This window comes from Sapajus apella, unplaced genomic scaffold (genome assembly GCF_009761245.1).
Source record: "Sapajus apella isolate SASKATOON/1434 unplaced genomic scaffold, GSC_monkey_1.0 scaffold4, whole genome shotgun sequence".
In the NCBI taxonomy this organism is placed as follows: domain Eukaryota; kingdom Metazoa; phylum Chordata; class Mammalia; order Primates; family Cebidae; genus Sapajus; species Sapajus apella.
In genome coordinates, this window is record NW_022436944.1 from 52,992,678 (window position 1) to 53,017,432 (window position 24,755).

The window sequence follows — 24,755 nt, forward strand, 5'->3', positions numbered from 1 at the left end:
TGAGTCTGAGTTTCTGTGACGTTATTCACCTGTTAGAGGTGAACGCCCTCCTACCACAGCAAGAAGCTGTTTGGGTTCTCTTTCTGTAAGGTATCATCTCTGTTGATTTCAAAGATCAATAGATCTGGGCTAACTTGGGAGGCAAGGTATCTAAATGATTACTGCTTTCATTGAATGTATAGTTTTAAGATTCCCCCCAAAAAAATGTCCAGTTCCAGTGGTTTCATTGGAGAATTCTACCAAACATTTAAGAAATTAACATCTTTTTTTTTTGGGACAGGGTCTCACTCTGTCACCCACGGTGGAGTGCAGTGGCACAATCTCAGCTCACTGCAACATTCACCTCCCAGGCTCAAGCAATTCTCCTGCCTCAGCCTTGCGAGTAGCTGGGATTACAGACATGTGCCACCACACCCGGCTAATTTTTGTATTTTTGGTAGAGACAGGGCTTCACCATGTTGGCCAGGCTGGTCTTGAACTCCTGAACACGATCCCCCCGCCTCTGCCTCCCAAAGTGCTGGGATTACAGGTGTGAGCCACCACGCCTGGCGTACAAGTTTTTCAATTAATATAACAGTATCTCCTCAGTCTCATATATTACTGCTAACTTCCTGATTTCTGAATTTCCCTGTATTAAAACAATGGAGAAATTGGCATTCATACACCATCTCGATCATCCTCTTTCTCCAATCTGTTTATAAATATACACATATGTATGTGTGAATCTATATGTAAATAAAATGAAATAGGCCCAGCATGGTGGCTCATGCCTGTAATCCCAGCACTTTGGGAGGCAGAGGTAGGCAGATCACCTGCGGTCAGGAGTTTGAGACCAGTATGACCAACGTGGAGAAACTCCGTCTCTATTAAAAATGCAAAATTAGCTGGTGTGGTGGCGCATGCCTGTAATCCCAGCTACTTGGGAGGCTGAGGCAGAAGAATCGGTTGAACCCAGGAGGTGGAGGTTGCGGTGAGCCAAGATTGCGTCATTGCACTCCAGCCTGGGCAACAAGAGTGAAACTCCATCTCAAAAATAAAAATAAATGAAATATATACATACACAGGGAGACACTTTTTTCTGGTTCCATTTTATTATAAATAATCAACATTCTATTTTTTTATTTCCAAATTTTAAACAGCCTCCTAGAGAACCATAATGAAGTTCTGGCTTTTCTCATAAGTCAATTATAAAAAGCTAAAAACCAATGAACAGCATTGATTACATAAATACCACTTGATGTTAATCATGTGGAGGGGTTCAATTCATGAGAAAGTAAATATATTCCATATTAAGATCAAGCTCAGAGAAGAATCTTTGAAGCACCAAGTTCCAACACAATTTCTCTCCTCTAGCTTCCCTTCCCTCAAGGTTGTAGTCTGCTGCCTAGTTCACAGAGCCAATAGTTCTAGTTTCTAGTTTGGGGCTGTTACAACCAGTATTGCTGTGTCTTGGATTTTTTATTTTTCAGGAATACCTTATACCATCCACTCAGGTCTCCCCACCCGGACCTGCCCAGTCCAAAGTCTCAGGCATCTCCTTGCTTCATAGACTGCAGTAGCCATGCACTTGCTCTAAACTGAATCCACTTCTGCACTAAAAAATGTGGCAGTCAGAGTGGTTTATATTTTCAGTTTTAACTTTACTGAAGTAAAATATACATGCAGCAAAGTACATTTATCATTGGTGTATAGACCAATGCAGTTCCATAAACTGAATACACCCTGATCAAAGGTCAACATTGTTCTGACCCTGCAAAGCCCCTTCTGCTCCCTTTCAATCACTGATCCTCCAAAAGTCATGACTTCCAAATCGCATATATTCGTTTTTACCTCTTTTTGTATTTTATTTAAATGATATGAATGGAATGGTGTATACATCTGGTTTCCTTATCCATATTGTCACATGTAGTTGTGTATTGTTCATTCTCATTGCTTTATAGAATGGATACACTGTGATTTCTTTATCCTTTCTGTTTTTGAATATTTGAGTACTGCATCTAGTTTGGGGCAATTACAGCCAGTGTCCCTGTGTTTTTTGGTTAACACATGTATGCATTTCAGTCAGAAACATCGAAATAACCCCTGCAGCCTATGAGACTTACAATTGCTCCACATCCTCACCAACATTTATTTTCCATCTTTTTTAAAGAACAATTGTAACATCCCATCATCTTTACAGCTCTTCCCACTGACCTTGGAATCAGAACGGCATAACCTACACAACTCGGTGATCTGGACTTTACCTCCCCAATTCCATCTGCATCTACATGCGTCCTCCTACTTCCCACTTATTAGATGTTGATCTTCCTAAACACAGTGCTTGCCATTCTCCTGCTCTCCTGGGCCTTGCACACAACAAACTTTTGCTCTTTCCTAGGATTAGCTCCTAACCCTTCAAATATCAACTCAGTGGTCTCCTTCTCAGGACAAATCCTGCTATTACATGCTCTCAAAGCACCTCAGCTTCAGTTTAAAGCTTAATTAGCATTATTTGATTTTCTAGACTCCAGTCTGGGCTCCACCAGTGCAGAAAAGTATACTTTTCCTCATGATTGCACACATGGGGGCTGGGGCAGAATTGGGGCTCATATATTTGAAAGAACAAATGAACAAATGGGATGTTGACGCAGTACTTGTGCCTCTCTCGTTTTCATGGTGGGGTGAATCTTACATTTGATATGCACTGGGGAAAACTGTCAGGTCTGAAACTTATTGATACGGAGAACTTAAAGGGAATTACACAAATGTCATTTGGCTATATAGTATTCATCGGAATTTATCTTCTGCAACCAAGATAAGTTTATAATGTCAGATCACACTGTTCAAGGTGTATTTGATTTATACACCTTGCAGAGCGTTCAATACATTTCTGAGTCACAGCTGTTAGTGCAATTTTCTAAATGAACAAGGACATGAGATGCATTGATTTCACTGGCGTCCCCTCAGATGGAGAACTGGCCAATAAAATGGCTCTCAAGGGGGCAAACTCCCAAATTTCCCCTGAAATTTTTATTTCCATCTTTACACAATTAGAAGAGAGAAGCCACTCCTAGTGCAGCAAACCCATGCCCAAAGGGCTCCACGGCTTTGTGTGTGGTCCTCACTGCCTAACGTCAGTCTGTTTTGTGCTGCTACCACAGACTGGGTAATTCATAATGAACAGAAGCTTCTTATAATTCTAAAGTGCTGAGGGCATTCTTGCTGTGTCATCCCATGGCAGAAGGGCAAAAAGGCTAGCTGCCAGCGTTTTTTAGGACTTGAGCCTTGGAACAAGGGTCCTGCAAATGTTTACTCATTTCTCCCTATTCCAGAGCTTGTCCCACTGTGAACTCATCACAGATGATGGGATCCTGCACCTGAGCAACAGCGCCTGCGGCCACGAGAGGCTGCGGGTCCTGGAGCTGGACAACTGCCTCCTCATCACTGATGTGGCCCTGGAACACCTAGAGAACTGCCGAGGCCTGGAGCGCCTTGAGCTGTATGACTGCCAGCAGGTTACCCGTGCAGGCATCAAGCGGATGCGGGTAGGTGTGGGGCAGGGGAGTCAGTCACACCTGACATTTCTAAGCAACAAAGGAAAACATCAAGAATCAGGCCAGGTGCAGTGGCTCATGCCTATAATCCCAACACTTGAAAGCCAAGGTGGGTAGATCATTTGAGGTCAGAAAAGACCAGCCTGGCCAAAATGGTGAAACCCCATTTCTGTTAAAAAAAAATTACAAAAATTAGCCAGGCGTGGTGGTGGGCACCTGTAATCCCAGCTACTTGGGAGGCAGGGGTAGAATCACGAACCTGGGAGTCAGACATTGCCCAGATCGCACCACTGCACTCCAGCCTGGGCCATAGAGTGAGACTCTTAAGAAAAAAAAAAAAAATCCATTTTCTGTTATGCAAACTGATCTGGTATAATAGTGTCACCTTAGAAGTCTTCAAAATGTTCTTGCTTAGACTTCACCCTGGAAGATTCAACCTAAGTGGGTCTGGTCTGGGTGGAGATTTCACAGTCTGGTGATCAGAGCCCTTATAAGAAAGCCTATGTTGGGCCAGGCGTGGTGGCTCATGCCTATAATCCCGGCACTTTGTGAGGCCAAGGCGGGCAGATCATGAGGTCAGAAGTTCCAGACCAGCCTGACCAACACAGTGAAAACCCATCTTTACTTAAAATACAAAAATCAGCTCTGCATGGTTGCTGCCTACTCAGGAGGCTGAGGCAGGAGAGTCTCTTGAACCCAGGAGGCAGAGGTTGCAGTGAGACAAGATTGCACCACTGCACTCCAGCATGGAGGTAAGAGCCAAAAAAAAAAAAAAAAAAAAAAAAAGCCTATGTTAAAGGCAATCAGTTAAGCAATATAAGGTCATCATGAATAGGAGGTAGAGCTATCTTGGCTAATTTCCAGGTAAGAGGGCTTAACAGAATTTGGCTTTTTTTTTTTTTTTTTTTTTTTTTGGAGACAGAGTCTCGCTCTGTTGCTCAGGCTGGAGTGCAGTGGCGTGATCTCAGCTTACTGCAACCTCAACCTCCTGGGTTCAAGCAATTCTCCTGCCTCAGCCACCTGAGTAGCTGGATTACAGGCGTGAGCCACAACGCTGGCTAACTTCTGTATTTTTAGTAGAGATGGGGTTTCAACATCTTGGCCAGGCTGGTCTTGAACTCCTGACCTCATGATCCGCCCGCCTCGGCCTCCCAAAGTGCTGGGATTACAGGCATAAGCCACTGCACCTGGCCTCACCTACATTCTTGATTATGGTTTAAGTTTAGGCAACTGTATTTACATCCCAAAACAGCCCCATCCAGGGTGCTACAGCCGTAGAGAACATTCACTTAGTTTGCAAACAGGGCAGGTTACCACCCCTGGGTGGAAATATATCAATGTATATCAACTCCAGTGTTTTCACTTATTCTTAGAAGGTACTATTGGGGGGCAGAGGGTAGGGGGAGTAACAGGAATAGCTCTAATCTACAGCATAAATTCTATTTGAACTGACTTATTAAGGTGAAGATTTTTAATGGAGGACTATAGGCTTTTCTAGAATTATGACCATAATCCTAAAAATACCAGTGTAAAAACTTTCTTCTTCATCCTTCCAGGCTCAGCTCCCTCATGTCAAAGTCCACGCCTACTTTGCCCCCGTCACCCCACCAACAGCAGTGGCAGGAAGTGGACAGCGACTGTGCAGGTGCTGCGTCATTCTCTGACAGCAGCTGCCTGAGCCCAAGGGGTGATGAGGCATCCTTTCCTCTAGAAGACGTGAGTCTTCCTGACCTACTCCACCATCACCCAATCTGTTGATTCTCCATTGGGAAAGGCATTTACAGGTAAAAGACTTCTGTATGGATTGCAGTAACTCTGGTGATAGTTTTCACCTTTATTCTGCTGTGAATCAATCAAAGCCTTGTGTCAGTTAACACATGGCAAGTGGTCTCAATGCAGCCAGGACCATGCCAGAAACCTGGATCTCTTAAGAGATGGGTACCTACCTAGGTACTAAAGCCCTACCCTTGGCATTCTCAGCATTCCTCAAGCAGACCATCAGTGTTAGCACAAACTGAGCAGAAAAAATAAGCTGTTGATTTTCTACCTGATACTTAAGCCAGTGGCCTACTTTAATTCACAATTCCATTTTGATTAGCAGGACTTTTCCACTTTGAAGATAAAATAGCAACTTTATCAAAGTGACTGTACTGCAAATTCGTAATGCCTGATAGTTTTATATGTAGAGACTTATGTGGAAGGTATGTTAATAGGTTTCCATGAGACACCAAAGAAAAGAGGACTCTATACTGGGTGGAGCAGGGTCTTCACCTTTGTCTGTCAACTTGTCATATACACCTCCAGGGACCAAAAACAAAAGCAGCTCAGAGTCTGTGTTGCCTGACAGGAAAGTAGAAGCTCTGGTGTATGCTACAGCACATCACGCATTTTTATTAAAGGAAAAAAGCGAATTATGTCCACGCCTCTCTAAAACTGGGGGGACCTTAAAGAATTAGGCTTAAGTTAACTGTAATATAATCAATTAAAAGTAATGAATGGATGCATGTAAAATGGATGTGATTCTTGTTTTTCAAGTTTATTTTGAAATCTTAGAAATCAGGTTACATCATAACTACTCAAAAGTTTTACAAACTTAAAACTCAGATCAGTAAGTGTTGGTACCTTTTAGACTCATAAAATTGAATAAACCATTGCAATGCTTTAAAAAAAAATTAAGTCAGAGGGTTTTATTGCTATGATTTTATGGCAGACACATCCAAGGAAAACCATTTTCCAAATTCACACCTTCCTGATGTTATCTGAAATCTGTAAGATGATCCTACTCTTTACTGTGGTTGATTCTTGCTCCATGCTGTCCACATTTATGATCTTTATTAAGAACCTATCATCACCTTCATTGTGAACGTAGGTGTTCATGGTGGCCAGCCCTTCCTAACAACCACTCCCCCAAACTGAAGGGCCAGGAGCTCATGAGAAACTTAAGTGAAACAGCATAGGCAAGACATTTCCCCATGACTAGCAATACCTTTATTAGATACAAAGTTTTATAAGTATTTTTAAGGATCTGTTACCTCAGCTGCATTCTAGGCAAAGAAAGCAGATATATTTATCATCTTCCCATAGATGGACTTGACAAGATTATCAGAGTAAGCATTAAAGTCATTTTATTGCCTTATGATATTTTCCAGTATTCCTTGGTCCAAAAATTGTGTGGATACCATAGCAGTTACTTAAATATACATGTATACCCACTGCTGTAGAGGAGATTGGGGAGGAGGACTGATGCAGGAAGCAACTTCAGTAAATGAGCATATAACAGACTTGCTTCAGTGATTATGAATTAAGAGTTTCGTTTAAAAAATAACAAGGCTAGGCGCACAGTGGCTCACACCTGTAATCCCAGCACTTTGGGAAGCCAAGGTGGGTGGATCACTTGAGGTCAGGAGTTCGAGACCAGCCTGGCCAACATAGTCAAACCCCATCATCTCTACTAAAAATACAAAAATTAGCCAGGCGTGGTGGCATGTGCCTGTAACTCCAGCTACTCGGGAGGCAGAGGTTGCAGTGAGACAAGATTGTGCCATTGCACTCCAGGCCCAGGCAACAACAGTGAGACTGTCAGTCAAAAAAAAAAAAAAAAAAAAAAATTAAATGACCAGAGTCTTCTATACACGATTTCTTTTGAGCCAGGATACAACCTGTCACAGCTATTGGACTCACTCAATGCTCAATGACTCATGGCCTCATTTACAAAACAGGAGAACGTCTTGTAAGAATATCAGGTTTGCTTCCTTTTAAAGTTTGGAAGAGTTACTGGAATAAAAATCCTCAGTTGCATCAGCTTTGAGAAAATAAACTGAAAAGGCAAAAACTATGTGCCTAACCTCTTATTACATTTACACTAGCACAGAACACACACAGGGAAACCCCTTGATTCTATTACATAAAGTGACACTAGCAGGAACTGGGCTTTTAAATGAGACACACATTTGCAAAACAATCAGAAAACATTTATTATCCTGAAATGTGTACATCCTACTATTAAAAAAACAAAGTAACAAATTTGCTGGTGCCATAATTTATTTTGCCTGTTTCACTGGGACAAACTCATGTTCAATGCCACTCAGTATAATTTCAAGTTTGATAAACATCTAAGTAAGTATTTTTACCCCGCTTCTAAAACCTGATGAAGAATTCAAAATAAGCACACAGCATTAAATGACATTTATTGTTCCATAAATCTTGAGATCCGAAAAGGAATGCTAAATAGACAAGCAAAACTTTTAAAACAAGAGATAAACTCACTTCTTTCCCCAGTGACTGGTACAGAAAACATGTGGTCACACAAAAGCAAAGGGAAAAAGTCAGAAAGGAAAGCTCTCTGCCTATAGGGTCTATTAGAGTTAGATATTTTCAAACTGAAGATGAAAGCAGACCGTGCTTCTCTGTGGCAAATAATTAACCCCCTTTATGAATAAAACATAAAATGTCAAAGCTTTTACCCACCAAAGTAGTTTGTCTTCTAGGAGAGATTTCAAACTCAAAATTACTCATTTCCTATTTTTGCCTGAACAAAGATGAGGATCAAATAGTACATTCAAATCAGGACATCTGGGTATATGGACAGAGAGATGCTACAATTAAAATGGAGTAGAAGTTGTTTTAAAAAAAATTCAGTCCCCTACACCACAGGCCTCAAACATGCTTGCTGATGGATTTTGGGAAAGTTCTGGATGAAAGACAGAGATACAGGAGGAAAGTGAGAAAACAGTGGATTCCCTTTGAAAAGTATGCTAGCAGACAAGCATTTGGTTTTATTAAAGAGGCACTCTTTTTATAAAGAAAGAAGCTATAACGTGGTGTATAAAAAGCCCCTAAATAATCACCAGCATGTCTATCCATGATTGTACTAAAGCTCAATATTTGAGGAGAGGCTTAAGGGATTTGGATGGTACATTTTAGTGTTTGACAGATAACATCTAGTGTTTCCATGAAAAAATTTCATCTTGTTCATAATGAAGATCCCTTAACACCTAGTCAGAAGCTATCAACAACAATACTTTCTCCCCCTACTTGGGTCACCTATTTCCAATGTCTGGGGTAGGGCTTTAAAGGGATGGTGGGGGTGGGGGGGTAGGGGGAGGGGGGGGGTGGTAGTCAGAGATGGAGAGAGGGAAGAAAACGAGAGAAAAACCACATGAGTTTAAAAGGCAAAGAATCTCCAAAAATGAAAACCAGAAACTAAAATGCTAAAAATGGAAGCAGAAGCAAAAAAGTTTTTCAATAAATCTGTGACAAAGCCAAAACACAAAAGTCTTTGTACCTATTAGGATTTACACTGATCCTCTCACCAAGGTACTCCTGATAATGCAGTTTGCTTCAAGCCCATCTTCCTGGCTTGGATCTTCTCCGATCTAGCATGATCACATCAAACGTACACCCTTAGACATGATTTCTTCCAAGAAGGTGCCAAGCCTCTTACCTGACCACCAATGGCTGCATCAGCACAACACCTCTCTCCGCATACAGATTCACTGCTGGCTCCACAACAGCGCTGTCCCCCCCATCTCCTCTCCAGGTCAGCATAAGGTTCAGGCAATAAAAGCCAAACTGGCACAGAAAGGTAAATGCCCACATAAGTTTTTACATTCATTTCCAAACCGCATACAGTGTAAAAAGACAGCAAAGGCTGCTTCTAGGAACTGTATTTACTGGCCTCTGCCAGAGAAGTAGGCAGCTACGCCTGCACCGTGGCCTCCAGAGCTGGATGCATGCTGTGCCGATGTGCTCACTCTCACGAGGATGCTTGGCTATGGCAGTGACAGTGAGGAGATTCACCTCTCATACAGCTCATTAGAAAGATCATCTTGTGTTTTCAATATGAAACATTTCATATGGTAAAATCCAATCCCAAGACTTCTTGGATTCAGTCTTCACACACTTGTAAGCGTGACTATTTGGTACTGAATATAGTTCAGTCTATATAAGACATCACTTCAAAATTATGTGGATGCCATCACTATTTTCAGCTGCAGAAAAGGGAAAGAAATTATTTCTTCAGTCAGGCTTAGGAAATTAAGCCTATTAAATAGAAAACTCCCTGCAAACTACAACCTCCCTTCCCAATTCAGAGGTTACCTTTAAATGATTCTAGAGAAACAGGCAGATTAACTTGCTCTAGCTCCTCTTCCCCCAAAAAACTTCACGTACACATTCCCTTTCTAGACATTCTGCGCTTTTCACGCCTGGCCCACTATCAAAGCCCCTGCCTCCAACACTGTCTGCCAGTACTGGGGATGGGGGGAAATCTATCAAGACAAACAATAGTAATGCTGTCCAAAAGGCAAACAAGAGCTAGGGGCAGAACAGGTGAAAACACTGTGTCAGGGCAGAGGACCTGAAGGAGTAAATGCAAATGTGTACATCTGTCTTTTCCAGAAAAATGTCTGAGCTACTGAGAGATTTCAAACATTTAAAAAATGTATCATTCCGGCCGGGCGCGGTGGCTCAAGCCTGTAATCCCAGCACTTTGGGAGGCCGAGGCGGGTGGATCACGAGGTCAAGAGATCAAGACCATCCTGGTCAACATGGTGAAACCCCGTCTCTACTACAAACACAAAAATTCAACTGGGCATGGTGGCGTGTGCCTGTAATCCCAGCTACTCAGGAGGCTGAGGCAGGAGAATTGCCTGAACCCAGGAGGCAGAGGTTGCGGTGAGCCGAGATCGCGCCATTGCACTCCAGCCTGGGTAACAAGAGCGAAACTCCGTCTCAAAAAAAAAAAAAAAAAAATGTATCATTCCAGGCCGGGCACGGTAGCTCACGCCTGTAATTCTAGCACTTTGGGAGGCCGAGGTAGGTGGATCACAAGGTCAGGAGTTCAAGACCAGCCTGACCACTATGGTGAAACTCTGTTTCTACTAAAAATACAAAAATTAGCCGGGTGTGGTGGCGGGCGCCCGTAGTCCCAGCTACTAGGGAGGCTGAGGCAGGAGAATCTCCTGAACCCAGGAGCTGGAGGTTGCAGTGAGCAGAGATGGTGCCACTGCACTCCAGCCTGGGCAACGGAGTGAGACTCCATCTCAAAAAATAAACAAAAAAAATAAAAGAAGTATCATTCCTTTTGCCAAGTGTCTCTCAGTAAATAGAAGCATACAGGCATTCATTTAGGAAAAAAAAAAAAAAATTTCTCATGAGGTCAAAGTTTGAAGAAAAATAAACAGTAAATTGAGATTAGAGAAGAGATCCTATGATTTCTAACACCAGAAAATGTCCACTGGTTTTACAAAACAGATACAATTATATGTTTTCTTTTTCAGACAATGTGAGTTATACAGGGTAAAACAGTACTGCTGTGAGAACAAAAGATTGAGCAGAAGGGTACTAAGCTAAAGATGTTTCTGAAAGTAAAAGAATGACCCAGTCCAGAGTTAAAACTCCGCCTTGCAGGAAACCTTGATGGCATATGCAACATGTGAGACACAAAGTAAAATCAGTATTTCAGTAGTTTTGGGACACTTGACATACATGACATCTTCCTCTTCTAGGGGCAGCTTTTGTGCTAAGACTGGGTTTGGATCTTGGCTCACCTGACTTTTAAAACGGTCTATGAATGTATGATCTCTTCTCAATGAATTTTACATTTAAGAATCCCTTCTCTTGAATGTTGGAGCCACCTGCACCTGGTCCTGGCTCTTCTCACACTCTCTCCCCTAAATGACCTTAACAACTTCTACAGCTTTGAGTCACTGTTGATATACTGAAGACTTCCAAATTTACATCTCAAGGGCAAGCCTGCCTCTGAGCCCCCAAACTGGTAGTCAGCTGCCTACTTGACATTTATACACATCCAAAATGAAACTCTTGGTTGCTTCACCCCAACCATACTTACTTCTTCAGTGAAATCACCATCTGCCCAGTTACTTTCCAAAGAAAAACAGGAGTCAGAACTATTCCTCCCTCAAACGTGGAGCCCACCAGGCCCTGTCTGATCTGTAAGATACACCACCTTTCACCCGGATATCTCCTGCCTCCAGTTCTGCCACCTCCTCATCTATCTCCACAGAGTTGTGACAGTGAAAGAAAAATCTAGTCATATTACCACTCCTTGGTTTAAACACTTCGGTGACATCCCAATGCATTTCAAGTAAATCCAAACTACCATGGATGCCAGACCCAGTCCTGCATGCCAGACCCAGCCTCCTGCTTTGACTCCACGCTGATCCGCTCACCCTCACACACTGCATGGCAGCTACACGGCCCACTGCCAGACTTTAAAAGAAGCCAACTGTTTTCCTTGCACACAACCCCATATTGCTTGGGGATGCTACTCCTGTGGCCAGCTCCTGTTCCTTCTCGTTCTTCAAGTCTCAGGATTAATGACACCTCCTCAGGGAAGCCTTGCCTTACAGTTTCACAGTGCCCCCAACCCAGATCTCCCTTATCCATAAGTACCCCACACTTTCCTGTTCCTTCATAGCACTTAACATATTGGTAATTTTGTGGATCTCTTGGCCAATTTTGTTTTGCTTTCCCCAAAAGGAGTTTCATGGATTGTTTTATTCAAGAGCTATTGAGTGACAGAAGCATAGTGTCTGACACAAAGTGCTCACTAAGATGTTGGCTGAATGAACTGAGATTTTTTTCCCTGTCATCTAGAAAGACTGACTCGTCTCTTCCTTATTTGCTAATTTCTATTACAAGTACTAAAAATATTCTTAATTTCTCAAACTTTCTTCTTAAAATGAGTAAAGCCATTTTAAAGAATAAACACACAAGAGGCACTAATTAGAGGCACACACAGTCTCTCACGATTCCAGCATTTTAAGACACACATACATGCAAAGTACCTTTTACGGTGGAGAATAAAAAACAACTCTCATCTTGAAAGTTCTGAACCATCTAGAAGGATAAAGTAAATATGTAAGTACAATTAAGATCCAAGTGTCGTTTCTTAACTAGAAATGATTTTAAAATAGCAAATATTCTTCTCACACAAACACAGGACTCAATGGTCAAAACAATAATTCATGAAGGCAGAGTGAGGTAGCAGAGATGCACACGTGCTGCTCTGCCCTGTGTTCACTGCACCATACCAGCCCATAATGGTCCCTGAGCGACCTGGCTGGTCACCTGTGGGACCCACAGTGGCACATTCCCTGCCGGCTCCTATGGATGATGACTCTAACAAAAATTGCATGAAGTGCTCTTCTACTATTACTTGCTTGCCACCAAACACTAGGGGAAAAATTATGTATCTAATCTTACATGTTTTTTAAAATTAGTCATCAAATAATAGACAAAAGGAAAACCCATCCAATGACTCACCTCATAAAAAGGGCTGAAGCCTGCCACTATCCCTAGAGTCCCCCAGTGACTGGCTACATCCTAAAGGGCTGGGAGAAGGCTAAGCCAGTTTTCCTTGGCTTGCCTTCCGTATTATCACTAGGATGCCTGAAACTTTTGGTTATAAATTCTTCCAAAGTGATTCCCAACTCTCTGAAAATGATTCTCTTAAGTATTTTCAAAAGAGGTCACAGAATTTTTCTACAGTTCTACAATTACATGTATAAAAGTAAAGAGCAGTGTGAAAAGGAAAAGCAAATGAGCATGCCTATTTGATTTACCTGATCACTAACAAGAATGTGAATACCAGTGGGACCCTGTCTGTAAACCTGATTAATTTGATGGAAAGGAATATTAAACACCAGCGCAAGTTTTCGAGCGACTTCTGAGGCTATCATTTCTTCCAAGTAGATTGCATGATAAACTGAAATTAAAAGAAAAAAAAAGAACAGCATTTTAACAGAATCTTTGATCTGTTTTCTACCTGATCTGTACGCTCTGTAGAAAAATCAAACCTTTCAAAGTACCAAAAAAAAAAAAATTGTTTTTAATGAGAATAAACTATTTCTTTCCCCATTTTACTACACTGAAATCTTGAACTACCAATTTAAAATGTAAGAATACATTATTTATATCCGCAAATATAATTTAATAAAGACTAGCAGAAATCCCTGGACAAAAAGATTTGAGGTTTGAGTTTTTCTTTATTCATATTTTTTTGCAATGAATATAGTTTCATGTATTCAAAGTTTAAAAACAGGAATTGGCTGCAAATGGACCTAGGGGATCTTCCTGAAGTAATGGGACTCAAATTGGATTTTGACAACGGCTGAAAAACTCTGTAAATTTGCTAAAATATCATTATATACTTAAAATGAGAGGACTTTATGGTATGTAAATTATGCCTAAAGAAAGCTGTTTTTAAAAATAATATATATTTCATGTATTTCTGGCAGTATACAAAAAGAACCCTAAAAGAGTCACAGTTCTTTTGTTTTTTTGAGACAGTCTCTCTCTGTTGCCCAGGCTGGAGTGCAGTGACACAATCGCAGCTCCCTGTAGCCTCTGCCTCCCAGGCTGAAGGAATCCTCCCACCTCAGCCTCCTAAGTGGCTAGGACTATGGTGGTGGCACACGCCACCACGCCTGGCTAATTTTTTTATTATTATTATTATCTGTAGAGACAAGGTTTCACCATGTTATCCATTATCCAGGCTGTCTCAAATTCCTGGGCTCACACAATCGACCCTGTTAAGCCTCCCAAAGTGCTGGGATTACAGTCATGACCCATCACCCCCAGATAAACATTATAGTTTTTGATCCAGTAATCCTACTACTAGGAATTTATCCTAAGGAATAAAAGCTATCTGTATATGCCCCTCCCCCACAAAAATTTAAATAATATAAAAGATACTATATGAAAAGGCTAAGAATATAAACAATGGAGCGTGATGCTTCCTTGCAGAAAGCCCCAGTCACATTCCATCCGGTGTTCTGCATTTTTGCTACACAGATCTTTTCAGCAGACATCTGCACAGTGCACATCTGTAGTGAGTCTCACTCTTGTAGGTCCTGCTCAATTACTGATTAAAGCCAGACATGAATCAGGAATATCACTACTGAGAACTGTGCTTCCCCAAACAAGGGGTTTGTGGGCATAGAAACCCAGATTTTACATTACATAAAACTGAGAAGTTGGAACTAAAATTACAGCAAGACTGTAGATATGATCTAGAACAGGGATCATCAAACCACAGCCCAGACGGACCAATTCCTGCCCTCTACTTATTTTTTTTTTAAATAAAATTTTACTGGAACAGCCTTATCTACATTTACATATTGTCTATGGCTATTTTAGCACTACAATCACAGAGTTGAAGGTGAGAAACCCTATGTATGGTCTAAAGAGATGGAAATATTTACTACCTGACCTTTTACAGAAAAAGTTTGCTGACCCCTGATTATGGGGAAATCTCCATTATTTTCCCACATCCCTCCACAAACACTCATGTTTGAGGATACACCTTCCAAAATATTATAATGTTGACCATATGTAAATGAAATATAAGATCCTGATGATATACGTGGAGAGCTCCTTTAAATTTTTATCCTATAAGAATTTGTATAATCTCAAAATTCAGAGCTTTTGAAGTCAAAATGATACCAAATAGAAAAGTTCATATAGTGATGATATCCTTCCAATTTTTCAGTAAAATTCAAACCACAAAATATTTTTCAGAGCTCCACCTACTATTAGGGCAAATAACTGCATCTCCAAATTCCATTAACCCATCTTTTTTTGAAAAATTCTGAGCATGTTGCCTTTGTTCTACTTCAGAGTATAGAAAGAAGGAAATATTACCATATATCCATGCTATAAATGAGAAAACATATGCCTTTTAAAATGTTTGCTTTCTTTAAGGGTCATATTTACAGGCAAGAGGAGGGAGGGGCCAGAATTTTTATCTCTGTCCTAATCTAGCACTATACTACAATTAAATCCTCAGGATGAGAAGCCCTCCCAAGATAATGTACTGTGTGTTATTTACAATGACATAAAGACAAAACACCAGACTTGCCACACACAAGGTGCAAAGTGCTGGCCAAACACTTGTTGGTGACAAGTCCACACACTTAGAGACTATTACATACATACACTATACACTGTTGCACATATGTGGTGTTTTAAGAGTTTTCCCCACCCCTAGTCAGGAAAATGGAAAAAAAAAAAAGGAAAGAAAAACCCTCCTGCTTTTTGTTAAGCTGCCAGTGTTATAGTCATCATTTCAGTAAGTCTGATATTTAAAAAAAAAAAAAAAAAGGCCAGAAAAGATCTCGATCCGTTCAAGCTAGTTTTTCACTTGTTAGATATTTCTGGCATGAGGGGCCACATGAAAAAAGAGACCCTCAGTGTGGCTGAAATAATCGAGAAAGAATGCCAGTTTCCTCTTCTCCCAAGGACTTGGCCCTAGAGCTGCCACCTCTCATTACTGTCAAGGCTCCCACAAGAGCAACTTGGCATTCCTAACACAGCAAGAGTTCTCCAAAGCCTGCTCCATCAAGTCCTTCCCATTTCTGTCTGACAATCTCAGAGAAGAAGTGACAGAATCGATATGCCCTCCATACCTACCATAGGGTGCCCCACTGCCATTCTCGCTTGCACTGCCTGCAGCTTGCTGCTGCCCTTGCAGCACTGTGCTGCTTGGCTGCTCCCGGCAGACATAGATGGTTAAACGGGGCCTAACCGACCTGCAATCAGAAGATGCCACTGATAAGCCTGGGAGAGAAAGCTGCCTTACCACACGTACAAATATGACAACTACAGGAATCTAAGTTCTATTTCCTTACGAGAACTTTATAATGTTATTTCGTTATACAAAATAATTTACTAATAAAAATATAAAAACCACACACCTCACACCAACTATCACAGGTGGTCTAATATGATGATCCAGACTCTAAACCATTGAGATGGTCTGTCAGATGCTGGTAAATTTAAGTTTCAAGATTAAGTCAGCAAATTAAAAATCAGTAAGATTCAATTTTAATGGAATTCTCACACCACAAGTATAGAAAGAGCAATAATAATAAATGGTTCTTACAAGCCAGCACAATTTACATTTTCTGTCATTTTAATTCACAATTAGTTTACATTTTTAATAACTGTTTAGTAATAGTCATGACCTTGAAAACCATAGATTCTGTATAGCTCACCTAAATTAGAAGTTTTGTTTTCTTGGCAACAAACCCAGTCGTCTTCAAGAAATCAGTACTGCCCATGTGCATTTCTACCAGTCTTACAGTCTACCTCTGCCCTCATCAGTGCCTGCATCATATCTGGGCCTGCCCTGAAGGTGTACACAAAACAGTCTTCTTGTGAGCACAATGCTGCCGATGCTCGACGGCGCACACAGGCACACACGCCAACCTAGCGTGGAAACACATTCTGCCCAAATTCCCACACGAAGAAAGGTACATTCTTATTTCAAGCAAAACAGTTCACAGTATTTTACCTTGACTTCAGTGAATTATAGAGCCGAATTCCATCGGCTGCACCACAAATTTGAACTAAATCCTCCTTTGTCAGTTTTAATAAGTCGGCACCTAGAGAAGAGCAAATATATCTTTCTCAAATAAATGGAAAAAGAACAGAACTGCTTTACAGGCATCTGTCATCATGCAGTCCAATGTCCTTCAAAATAATCACAGGTATCCTGAATATACACATATACATGAACAATACAAGAAGATACACAAACATCTGTCCTTCAGAGCCAAGGAAAATGGTGACTCTTCCATGTTCTGTATCAAGAAAGTGCTTAGAAGTCTAGAGGCCGGTGAATCAAATCAATGACGGCAGGGCCTATAGAAATCTGCCAAATACAGGATTTCACTCGTCTACCTTATTTAGTGGCTGGATTGGGATGTGTGAAGAAACGTTTCTGACTCACTCCACAGAAACAAACCCTGATATCACCCAGGCTAGTCAATCTTTTTTACAAAAAAGGAAATGGGAGTCCAGAGTTTATGGGACTTGACAAAAGTCTGTAACGGATGGTAGCCGAACTAGGACTGGGCCTCTTTATACTGAAACATACAATGTAAAGTCAAACATTCTATAACATAAACAACACTGTCACAGCAGCCAGTTTTAACAGAAGAATGGTGGAGAATCACTCATTATACCCTAAGATTTCCCCAAGCACATCTTACTTACCATGTCATTTAAAAGTGTGAATGTCTCTCTATACAGGTTTCCTACAGCACCACCTAGAGAAGCAGTGCTTGACACTTTTAAAAATTCTATCTAAAACTCCCTACACTTAGTATACAAGAAAAAAAAAACTTACACATTAAGTATATAAAAGCCATATCTGAGTGCATACACATGAAATAATACTCAGTATTTCAAGTGTAAATGATATGGCATCTAGGATTTGCTCTGAAATACAAGCCAAGGCAGAAGAGGAAATGGTGGAGAGCAAGACTGACCAAATGCTGGTGGCTTCTGAAGCTGGGAGATGGCTGCTTGGGAGTTCATCATATTCTCTCTACTTTTTAATGTCTGAATGTTTCCATAATCTTTGTTTTATTCTCTTACTAACAGCAAGGATGCAGTTTATTGTGGGAATTAAGATGACCTTTGGGGCCGGGCGCGGTGGCTCAAGCCTGTAATCCCAGCACTTTGGGAGGCCGAGGCGGGTGGATCACGAGGTCAAGAGATCGAGACCATCCTGGTCAACACGGTGAAACCCCGTCTCTACTAAAACTACAAAAAATTAGCTCGGCATGGTGGTGCGTGCCTGTAATCCCAGCTACTCAGGAGGTTGAGGCAGGAGAATTGCCTGAACCCGGGAGGCGGAGGTTGCGGTGAGCCGAGATCGCGCCATTGCACTCCAGCCTGGGTAACAAGAGTGAAACTCCGTCTCAAAAAAAAAAAAAAAAAAAAAAAAAAAGATGACCTTTGGGATGAAGGCATGACTTCCATATGATAAATATCTACTTACATATGTAAGAAGATAATGGAGTCATCTATTTTTAAAGGCTGAAATGTGACAGCCTACTAAATTGCTAGTCTGTAAAACAAAGATCAGAGGAGCACATCTTCCATGAGACATGAGCATTAATAGTCATTTTATAGAGTCAGGTAAGCAGAGAGGCTCTCTTTCATTTCTCTACTAGGGCTTAGTATACGCACCTCACAGTTGTGACCAGAGAGTACTGTGTATGTGTGTACACACCCTTAACCCATATGGAGAACTGGACAGATAACTGCATGTACAGCCCTTCCTGAAATATGAATGCCCACAAAGATCAGAGTAAGAAGCCTCACTCTCCTCACCATGCTACTGTCAGTGCTGTGACTCATGAAATGTACCCAAAGGGTACCATGGCTACCTCCTCACTTACTTTCTTGGAAGAAGCCCCCAGGATAAGGAAAAGGGAGAAAGTCACGCCATGTGGACACTGATCACAGTAAAAAGGGCTTAAAACTCACCAGATAGAAACACGGATCTGCCTAATATAACAGGAGCAATGTGGGGCCTCCCTCAGTTCCAAATGTCAGTGCTTTTTCTATGTGCTATGCTTTTCATCTGCCTTCCATACAACAGTGCAAGACAAACCCCAGCTCCCCAACCCTGAAATTTTATAATTTCTAGTTTTTCATCCATAAAAAGTTTTACTTAATCATATAGAAATGTAGTCCCCAGCTAGCAAATGACTTCCATCTGGAACTATAATTTTAAAGAGACAACTACATGGGAAATACCTATTCATTGCATAAACACTACCATGGCATAGTAAGAAACCATGTTCTTTGTGAAATCAAGCTTTCCTTCAGGCTGAGTGTGTGTACACACAAGTTCTGTCCTCTTAAAGGATTCACAAAGTTGTGTTTTCCTGGCCCTACTGCACTGCAGGTGAAGGAAGCTAACTACCACTTTACTGTGATCCGGCATGTCTCAGGATGTTTGGCCAGGACATGTTACTAGGTGGTCGTGATGGAAAGGAGTCCCAGAGTCAAATATATTTGGGAAATGCTCCCTTTGCCCCACATGTCATTATCTATTACTGTCCCTCTAAGCAAGTTTTCTATAGCACCACCTGAAGAAGCAGTGCTTGCTTGGTACCTTTTAAATTTTTTCTAAACATTCCTTTAGCTTACTGTGCAAGAAAAAAAAACTTACATGTAAGTATATAAAAACCATAATTGAGTACACTCAGACTACAAAATACTACTTAGCAATAAAAAGGATTAAACTACTGATATACACAACAACTTAGGTGGCCATTATGCTAGTGAAAAAAAAGCCAATCTCAAAAGATTATATACTGTATGATTGCATTTATATAAGACTCATTACAAAATCACAGAGACAGAATATAAAGTGGTTGCCAGGGATTAGGGATGGTGGGGGAAAAGAGAAAGAGAGTGAGTGTGCGTGTGTGTGTGTCTCTCTCTCTCTCTCTCTCTAACGGGGTAGCAGGAAGGGTACCCTTGTAGTGATGGCATAATTCTGTATCTTAACTGTGGTGGTGGTTACACAAATCTATACTGTAACATACATTGTGCCAATGTCAACTTGCTGGTTTTGCTAGTGTACTAAAATTAGGTGAGAAATGGAGTGAAGAGTATACCAAAACATCACTGTACTAGCTCTGTAACTTACTATAAAACACAAATTATTTCAAAATAGGTTAAAATTTTAAAAATACGTAGAACTGTATACACATACACACAAATGAGTACACGTAAGTCTGGTAAAACTCTTGACTGAACCAACATCAACTGTCTAGCTTTAATAGTATTTGATAAAAATACAAGATATTCCTATTGGGGGATAGATATACAGAACTTTCCTGTACATTTTTCTTTGCAACTTCATATCTATAGTTATTTCAAAATTTTTAAAAATATGGTTAATAAAAGCACGGAAACAAAACCCAAACATTCTCATGCACACATACATACACACACACATACCTGAAAAATTAGAAAACAGTCTTGTGTAGGAAGAGAATCTGTTTTTGAGCAGCCATTGCTGTGTTTCCTGGATTGTAGCTGAAGGTTGAATTTGCTATTGACAATGAAAATGAACATAAATAAAAGGAAGCTTTCAAACTTAGAATACTTAAACAAAACACAGAAAGACTCAGAGTTTGAAGTAAAAAACACCCAAAAACAGCATGAGTCTCACTACTCAGCAACCCAAATAATAACGCAAGCCCTTGTCAGCAACTTAAACATGATACACAATGAGCCATAAAAAAGAAAATGAAATCATTCTGCTGCTAATGAAATCATCATTTGTAGCAACATGGACAACATGAACATTTCATTGTCTTAAATGAAATAAGCCAGGCACAGGAAGACTTATATTCTTACTTATATGTGGGAGCTAAAAAATTTGAACACATGAAGGTGGAGAGTGGAAAAACAGGTAACAGAGACTGGGAAGAATGGGTGGAGGATAAGGGAGAGGATAAGAAGAACTGGACTAAAGGGTACAAGCAAACATACAATAAAATAGAAGGAGTAAATTCAATATTTGATAGCAGAGTAGAATGACTATACCTTAAAAAATGTACTCTACTCAGGTGACAGACATCCTAAATATCCTGACTTGATTACCACACATTATATACATGTAAAAAAATTTCTTGCATACTCCATAAATTTGCACAAAAAACAAAATTTTAAAATGTAGAAACCTGAAAGCATCAGACAGATTTAGTAGAAAGACACTTACTTCACCAGAGACCTGTGTAGCTCCATCTCCCTGATGATTTGGGGAAGAAGAATTGCTGGGGAGAAAGGAGAAAGAAGGAAATGATTTGTATAATACATACATGTTTAAATCAAGGCATTAAAAGTTGTTAAACTATGCAAATTCAAGTAAGGCAATAATGTGGGAGAAAGCTATGAAAGTCTGCAGCAAAAATGCAAGCGCAACAGGTTAGGGTGTGGGCATGATGACAAGATTAAGACACAGAAGACAGTGTCTTAATTTGTGCCGCCGCCTTATCTGTTCTATTGAGAAATTCAAGTTTTGTTAAACAAAAGGCTTCCCCAATTATCTTCAGGAATCCCAAGGAAAATGAAGGATACACATTCATTTTTAAAAGTTAGGGGAAAAAACATGAACATCAAATTAAACAGTTGAAAATAATTGCAAAAAAAAAAATGAGCTACAAGAAATATTATAATGATCCTAAGCAAAAATATAAAATGATACTCCTTTAAGTAATACATATATCCAAGATTAAAGAGGATGAATTTCAAGAGAACAAAAGAAACTATCTTGTGCCACTATCCTTGTGCTTCTAAGTAAAATGTAATGAAAAACAACTCCACAGGGAATAGGGCTACCTTCTGGCTCTTGATCACCTTTCTTAGCACCCATGCCCCAATTGCTTAGGTTTATTATCTTGATTGTTTATATCCTTTCTATCCATGAGAACTTAACCTCCTTTGGACAGGGGTCTGTCTGCTTGGTCACTTATGTTGCGCAACACTTAGAAAAGTACTGGGAACACAGTGAGTTCTCCAGTCTACTAGTGAGTACATAAACTTACAACTCAGCTTTAAAGCCATAATCATTTTCTAAGATTATTCAGACAGGACTGACTAGGAAATTATTCTAAGCCCTCAGACATGGTAACCTTCTGGTCCTTGGTCACTCCTCTAAGTTTCTGAGTCCAAGGGTATTTTCTTACTCTTAAAGCATAATAGCCAGGCCCGGCGCAGTGGCTCATGCCAGTAATCCCAGCACTTTGGGAGGCTGAGGTGGGTGGATCACAAGGTCAAGAGATCGAGGCCATCCTGGCCAACATGGTGAAGCCCCGTATCTACTAAAAAATACAAAAATTAGCTGGGCCTGGTGGCGTGCGCCTGTAGTCCCAACTACTAGGGAGGCTGAAGCAGGAGAACTGCTTGAACCCAGGAGGCGGGTGCAGTAAGCTGAGATTGCGCCACTGTACTCCAACCTGGCGCCCTGGCAACAGAGTAAGACTCTGTCTCAAAAAAAAAAAAAGAAAAGAAAAAGAAAAAAAACCATAATAGCCTATGTAACAAGAAGCTGCCTTCTCAGTTTATCTATCCATCTCCTCAGAGAAAGAGAGAGAGAGCGAGCACATTTTTTGCTTGCTTTCTCATCAGACCTTGTCAGCATGACTGGACAACCTTTTCCTTTGTGGTATTGAGCTTTCATAATTTTCCTTCCCAACAAGAAACTTCCTAAAAATAGGGAACTTTGATGTGAACTACTCTGCATTAGTTCTGCAGCACAGCCCTGGAATGGAACGCCTCCACGGGGTACCACTGCACCGTCAAGATGCCCCAAATGTAGTCTCCTCCTCCCACCCTGAGCTCACTAGATAGACTCTTGACAGTCAAGGCTGGATAACAGAATAAACAGAGCCCACCATTTCCATTTCTAAAACCACAGCAAATCTGCAGAAATTGAAAGGTCTTCCTTTAAAGATTCAATTTAAAAAATAGTGTATCTGTTGGGAGAGAAAAGAAATAGAGCAGAAAACCCATTTGATATGATAAGCATTACAGACACATGAACGAACTTAGTAATAAACTCCCTTGGTCCTTCTCTCTTTACCTGTAGACACTATTAATGTTGTCTTTAATCTCACAAAGAATGTATCTTGGCTATATCTTGAAAATGACCCCTTGTCTACAATAGTTATGAAGATGTAAAGCACAAGGGGCTAGGAGTAAAAATGGCTGGTAGGTGAAGAAGAGACAATGATTGTCCTCTGCCACAGAGGTACAAGCTACTTCCCATTACTATTTTCTTCAGGTACAATACAAACAAAAGGCTGCTGTACATGGAGAGATGGGGAAATGAAGGCGCATGAACATTAGTTAGCTGCGGGCACACGATCATGCAAACTAGATACCTGTCCGGGACACTGCAAGTGCTCTGCTGTGGGGAGGTGAAAGTGGGTGCTGGGGAAGGGCTGTTATTCACATAGGCTGTGGGGGCATCAGGCCACGGAGAACACTAAAGACAGAAACAGAAATAAATTAATGATATGCTTTTAAAATATGTGGAAGAAATATTTTTGTAATTTACTCACTAGCCAAATGCAAGATTATAAAATGCAAGACACCTGACATTTATCAAGCAACCTCACAGACACGTCAGATTTACTTCTGTGTGGCAAAGAAAAGTTTTACCTGCTGTGTGCGTCTAGACACTGATTAATCTTAGAGAAGACCTAAAGTGGACAGCAGCAAAAATTTATAAAGGCATTTAAAATATATGTTTAAGTATAATTTGCTTTCGAGAACTTTCTCCTCCCTCTTTACCAGTATCCTCTTTATCACTTTCCCAACAGACACCTATCAAGATTTAAGAATGGCGAACAGAAGAAAGGATTTATAAGCAACATCTGACATCACATGGTGACCTGAACCATGGCTCTGACCTAGCTAGTGCTTTTTGTCCTCTTCCCTACTGAGTAGCCTCATCAGTACCCATGTCGCTTCTCTGATACCTCTAAAGAGTAATAATTCTCAAGACAGACCAGACAGGCCCAGCATCAAGCTACATCAACTGTATACAGTATTTCCTCTATCTACCTATCTATGTTTTATAGTTTCTGGAAGGGTTATGATGAACTTTAATATTTTTCAGTTCCAGGCAAAATTCCAACCAGAAACAGAACAAAGACACGGAGATACACTAAGTATTACAATTAGGAGAGTTGAAAAAGTCAAAGTCAAAAGCATGCTAAGCACACCAGGGTAATCTCAAATACAAGTCTTCAGAACTGAGATAAAGACATCACATGATATGATTTCACTCTACAGGTATTCTTTCTAAAAACCAATGGATCTGAGGACTCGGTTTCAAGGGTCCCCTTTCAGAACATCCTCCTCTCATTTTACACAAGAAAGGCATCACATCTAACCACAGCCCTGGGTATAAGACTCTCCCAGGCTGGACATGGTGACTCACGCCACTAATCCCAATACTTTGGAAGGCTAAGGTGGGAGGATAGCTTGAGCCCAGGAGTTAAAAGACCAGCCTGGGCAATATAGTGAGACTCTGTTTCTACCAAAAATATTAAAATAATAAATATAATGAAGAAAGACTCTCCCAAAGCCAAGCTAAAGATACTAAGATTTTTTAAAAAATAGCCAGGTGTGGTGGTACACACCTGTAGTCATAGCCACTTGGAAGGCTAAGGCAGGAGAATCGCGTGAACCCAGGAAGGGGAGGCTGCAGTGAGCCATGACTGTACCACTGCACTCCAGCTTGGGCAACAGAGTGAGACCCCCCCTTTCCAAATAAAATAAATAAAATGAAAAAAAGAAAGAAAAAGTACGTAACTCTAATGACTGAGTTTTTCTGTAAGTTAGGTAGGTGATTTTCAATTCTTTGCTTTCAAAATA

At 40.7% G+C, this 24,755-nt stretch overlaps 2 protein-coding genes across 14 annotated transcripts in view; one reads left to right on the forward strand and one right to left on the reverse strand.

Annotated features, from left to right (window-relative positions):
- Positions 1-6,205, forward strand: part of FBXL2 (F-box and leucine rich repeat protein 2) — a 111,119-nt gene extending 104,914 nt beyond the window's left edge. For all 10 annotated transcript variants that reach the window (XR_004265580.1, XM_032268948.1, XM_032268976.1 and 7 more), the window contains 2 exons: positions 3,312-3,524; positions 5,090-6,205. Coding sequence is in view for 9 of the 10 variants with exons in the window: in XM_032268948.1 (XP_032124839.1) it covers positions 3,312-3,524; positions 5,090-5,197 (321 nt within the window). In the remaining variant the exon portion in view is untranslated. The remainder of the gene's footprint in view (positions 1-3,311; positions 3,525-5,089) is intronic.
- Positions 6,206-7,482: 1,277 nt separating this feature from the next.
- The window catches only part of UBP1 (upstream binding protein 1), a 51,047-nt gene continuing 33,774 nt past the window's right edge, over positions 7,483-24,755 (reverse strand). For 2 of the 4 annotated variants that reach the window (XM_032268928.1, XM_032268933.1), the window contains 8 exons: positions 23,255-23,358; positions 21,091-21,145; positions 20,325-20,418; positions 16,852-16,942; positions 15,969-16,087; positions 13,121-13,263; positions 12,344-12,395; positions 7,483-9,523 (listed from right to left, as the gene is read on the reverse strand). In XM_032268928.1, coding sequence (XP_032124819.1) covers positions 9,486-9,523; positions 12,344-12,395; positions 13,121-13,263; positions 15,969-16,087; positions 16,852-16,942; positions 20,325-20,418; positions 21,091-21,145; positions 23,255-23,358 — 696 coding nt within the window. In that variant the 3' untranslated portion in view covers positions 7,483-9,485. Of the gene's footprint in view, positions 9,524-12,343; positions 12,396-13,120; positions 13,264-15,968; positions 16,088-16,359; positions 16,687-16,851; positions 16,943-20,324; positions 20,419-21,090; positions 21,146-23,254; positions 23,359-24,755 lie in introns of those variants that run through there. The other 2 variants (XR_004265569.1, XM_032268939.1) reach the window with 2 other exon arrangements.